We start from the raw sequence: 4,142 nt of genomic DNA, 5'->3' as shown, positions 1-4,142 counted from the left end.
ATCTGTCACAACAGTAACACTGCACTGTTACAACACTATCTCAACATTGACAAAATGTTATTAGAACATTTATACCACACTAGCACAACACTTATACAACACTGTCACAACACTGACATTAAAATATTACAATATTGACATTACACTGTTATAAGACACACTATGCTGTCACAAATACATGCACACGTAAACGCACTCATGTGCATATAAATGCACTAATTTGCATGTAAGAGTGCACAGTTACACACACTCTCACATGCACACACATGAATACAGATATACAACACATGCACACATAAACGCACTTATTTACACAGACACACACATCCACATATGTACACACATACATACACATGCATACTCACATGTACACAGATATATAGACACACACACATAAATATGCAGTCTCCCTCTCTCTCTCTCACACACACACACGCGCACACACACTCTCATGACTACTGACCTTGCGGTAACTGCATGAAGCCAACAGTAATTCCCGAAATGAAATCACCAAGGAAGAACGCTTTCAGTTGGTAAGTTTGAATTACATTAATGATAGGGAGCATCCCCAAAAGATCCCTTTTACTGCACTTCATTTTATTCCTGAGGTAGAAACCCAACCTAGCATGCCACCTAAGTGGTGTAATCTCTTTTTGAAATGTTTTAATGAATTCATCTGTCTTATATACTGGGCGCTTGATATTAATGAAACATCTGTCTGATGAGTCTGTCATTTGGCGTTGAATAGCTGGTGAAGGATTAAAGCCACACTGTTCTGTTACCTTGTAGATACCTGAAAACAAAACAAAAAAAAAACAAAAAGAATTTGATATACAGTTGAATAAGTGTGAAACTGAAATATTGCTGGAGCAGTCTATGTCAAACTAGCACTGTTATTAAATCTAGTTATAAATGTTTAGAGTGGAGGTGCAATGGCCCAGTGGTTAGGGCAGCGGACTCGCGGTCATAGGATCGCGGTTTCGATTCCCAGACCGGGCGTTGTGAGTGTTTATTGAACGAAAACACCTAAAGCTCCACGATGCTCCGGCAGGGGATGGTGGTGAACCCTGCTGTACTCTTCCACCACAACTTTCTCTCACTCTTACTTCCTGTTTCTGTTGTGCCTGTAATTCAAAGGGTCAGCCTTGTCACACTGTGTTATGCTGAATATCCCCGAGAACTACGTTAAGGGTACACGTGTTTGTGGAGTGCTCAGCCACTTGCACGTTAATTTCATGAGCAGGCTGTTCCGTTGATCGAATCAACTGGAACCCTTGACGTCGTAAGCGACGGAGTGCCAACAACAACAAATGTTTAGAATATGAAAGATTTAAATCTTTTTGTTTTTTTTTAAAACCAACCTGTTGGAAACAAATCTGGTTTTATGACACAAACTCATTTTTAAAAAATTATCTTAATTAAAACTTTACATCAAAATTTCAAGTTAATTTATGTTCCAAACACCAGCTTGATAATATCAAAGTTATTTTAATAAGTGGTGTATTATTTTCAAAATTTATTGAAACAAAGACTGTGTATTGCAGCAAAAATATGATAATGAATGAGTTAAGGGCCGGTATCGAGTGAGCTGTAGAAAACTGAAATGGTGTTTCTGACACTTGAATCAGTAAGGAGATGTGTTGTTTTAGCCTTAAGTCAGTTCTGATTAAGAAGATATGTAAAAGGATGTTCCATCTGTGACCATCATGCCTTTCTAGGAATACATTATTCAATGTGTCCTAAGATAGTAAGGTGTGATTTGAGGGAAATCAGGCTGCTGTTTCTAGCCAGTTGAATGACATAGTAAAGGTCTGCTCAAACACTAACAACAGCAACAATAGTGTCAGCAATATTTTTAACTGTCAGTAATGATGATGATGTTCATGTTATTGTTGATTAACCAAGGACAGCTCAGTTTAATTGTTGAATTCTTCTTCCCTAGAAATACATATGGTTGCTGAAGAGGGGCATCAGTCAAGAACAAGAAGATACAATTCTACACACCAGCCAAGAGGGCAGCCTCTCAGACTGTTTCCTAAGGTTTGTATAATCCCCTGTACTATTGTCTCTGCTGGGAAACCTTTTCCACCAATACTCTTTCTTGTCAGAAGAGTTAGCATGCATTTCACTGTAATAGTTTGTTAAAGGCACCCGAAGAACAGGTAGTATTTTAAAATTAGCTAGGGTGGTGGGTGTATTACACTTCCTCCCACAAAAATAAATAGCAGTGTTGTTTTGTTGTGACAACATCCTTGAAGAAAGACATCTCAGTCAGTAAACAACAAGCTTCACCTTGAGAAACACTAGTTTCATACCTTTGTAAAAACAAAGTTGAAAGATTTTTTACCCTAATTCTAACTTTAACCCTTTAGTATTTAAACTGGCCACATCCAGCCCAAATAATCTAATCGTTTTATGTTCAAACAGGCCAGACCCAGCGCCTCACACTTACCCAACCATATTCTAAAAATAAGCAATCACATCAAAATCTCAAAGCTACATGATAATGCACAGTGAATTCAAAACAATATGAATAAATAAGCATTGAATTTGACAGAATAATCTGAAACTTTAAACCAATACATTAAAATGACTTGTACTAGGCACAGGAGTGGCTGTGTGGTAAGTAGCTTGCTTACCAACTAACTACATGGTTCCGGGTTCAGTCCCACTGCATGGCACCTTGGGCAAGTGTCCTCTACTATAGCCTCGGGCCGACCAAAGCTTTGTGAGTGGATTTGGTAGACAGAAACTGAAAGAAGCCCATCGTATATATATATGTATATATATATATATATGTATGTGTGTGTATATGTTTGTGTGTCTGTGTTTGTTCCCCCAACATCGCTTGACAACCGGTGCTGGTGTGTTTTTGTCCCTGTAACTTAGCAGTTCGGCAAAAGAGACCGATAGGATAAGTACTAGGCATCCAAAGAATAAGTCCTGGGGTCAATTTGCTCAACTAAAGGCGGTGCTCCAGCATGGTCACAGTCAAATGACTGAAACAAGTAAAAGAGTAAGTATTATATTTAAATAAATATATGAGTGAAGGACTTGCATTCAACTCTTTGGATACTAAAACTTGTCAAACCACTCTTAGTTGTACAATGCAAACTTCCCGTTTTAAAGTGACCTAAATTGAAAACTTTCCTCCAAAATTTCATGTTAATTTATGTTCTAAAAACTAGCTTAATAATGTCAAAGTTATTTCATTAAATTCTTTATTATATTCAAAATTAATTGAAATAAAGGTAGTTTGTTTCAAATAAACAGAAACATTGTAACAAAGGGTTTGTCACAATATGTGTCACCAATGTTACCATGTGTGTGGGTATTGTAATTGTTGAGTTGATGAGTAAAGATGTATTTTGTTGACTGCTGTGAATAACTGAAACGAAACGTGAACATTTAGCTGAAAAATTTATTGTTAGATCTGTAGATCTTTTTTTTAGGCAATATTATTGTTAAATTTGTGTTAGTACAAAAAACATTAAAAGAAATCCGATTAGAAATAATTAAACAAAAAGGGAAAAAATGTATTACTCAATGACTAATATTATTTTAATTAGTTTGATGAGTAAGGGAGACAAGTCTGTACATAATTAGGACTTATTCTGACTTCATCAGAAAATTGTACATTTCTGCATTTTGTCAAAGTAGTAATGAGAAAATCACTAAGTAAACATAGAATGGTTGACAAAGGAAAAGAAAATAGTTTAGACAATAAACTACTCAGAGATTACAACAATGTAATTAATATATAGCAGGTAATTTTTTTTAATCAGAATATTTCAGGTCAGTAATATGGCACCTTAGTCACCCTCTCATTGCTCATAGAATTATTGAGAAGACAGTGAATCTAAGAATAAACAAAGGGTAGGCAATAAAAAGGTTTATGACAGACTGAAGCACGTTCTGTCATGTAATATACAGCACTTGAGATGATATATTGAGAAACTATTACTTCTCTTTTATGTCTAAAGAGATGTTCAAGCAGGCTTGTAATTAAAAGAATTTCATCCATGGCCATCACCATTTTGCATTTCAGATACATCATGTATAACACTATATTAAACAATATATATATATATAAGACACAGCATATATAACAGTACATTATCTAATATATATATATATATATA

General features: G+C 35.5%; 1 protein-coding gene across 2 annotated transcripts in view; it reads right to left on the bottom strand.

The window, feature by feature from the left end:
* Window positions 1–440: 440 nt before the first annotated feature.
* The window catches only part of LOC128248336 (testis anion transporter 1-like), a 13,420-nt gene continuing 9,718 nt past the window's right edge, over window positions 441–4,142 (bottom strand). For both annotated transcript variants that reach the window (XM_052969339.1, XM_052969340.1), the window contains exon 2: window positions 441–793. In XM_052969339.1, the coding sequence (XP_052825299.1) occupies window positions 456–793 (338 nt within the window). In that variant the 3' untranslated portion in view covers window positions 441–455. The remainder of the gene's footprint in view (window positions 794–4,142) is intronic.

The sequence above is a fragment of the Octopus bimaculoides genome, chromosome 7, assembly GCF_001194135.2.
Source record: "Octopus bimaculoides isolate UCB-OBI-ISO-001 chromosome 7, ASM119413v2, whole genome shotgun sequence".
Lineage (NCBI taxonomy): Eukaryota > Metazoa > Mollusca > Cephalopoda > Octopoda > Octopodidae > Octopus > Octopus bimaculoides.
The sequence above is the reverse complement of the archived record's forward strand: the minus strand, read 5'-3'. Positions and strand labels throughout refer to the sequence as shown.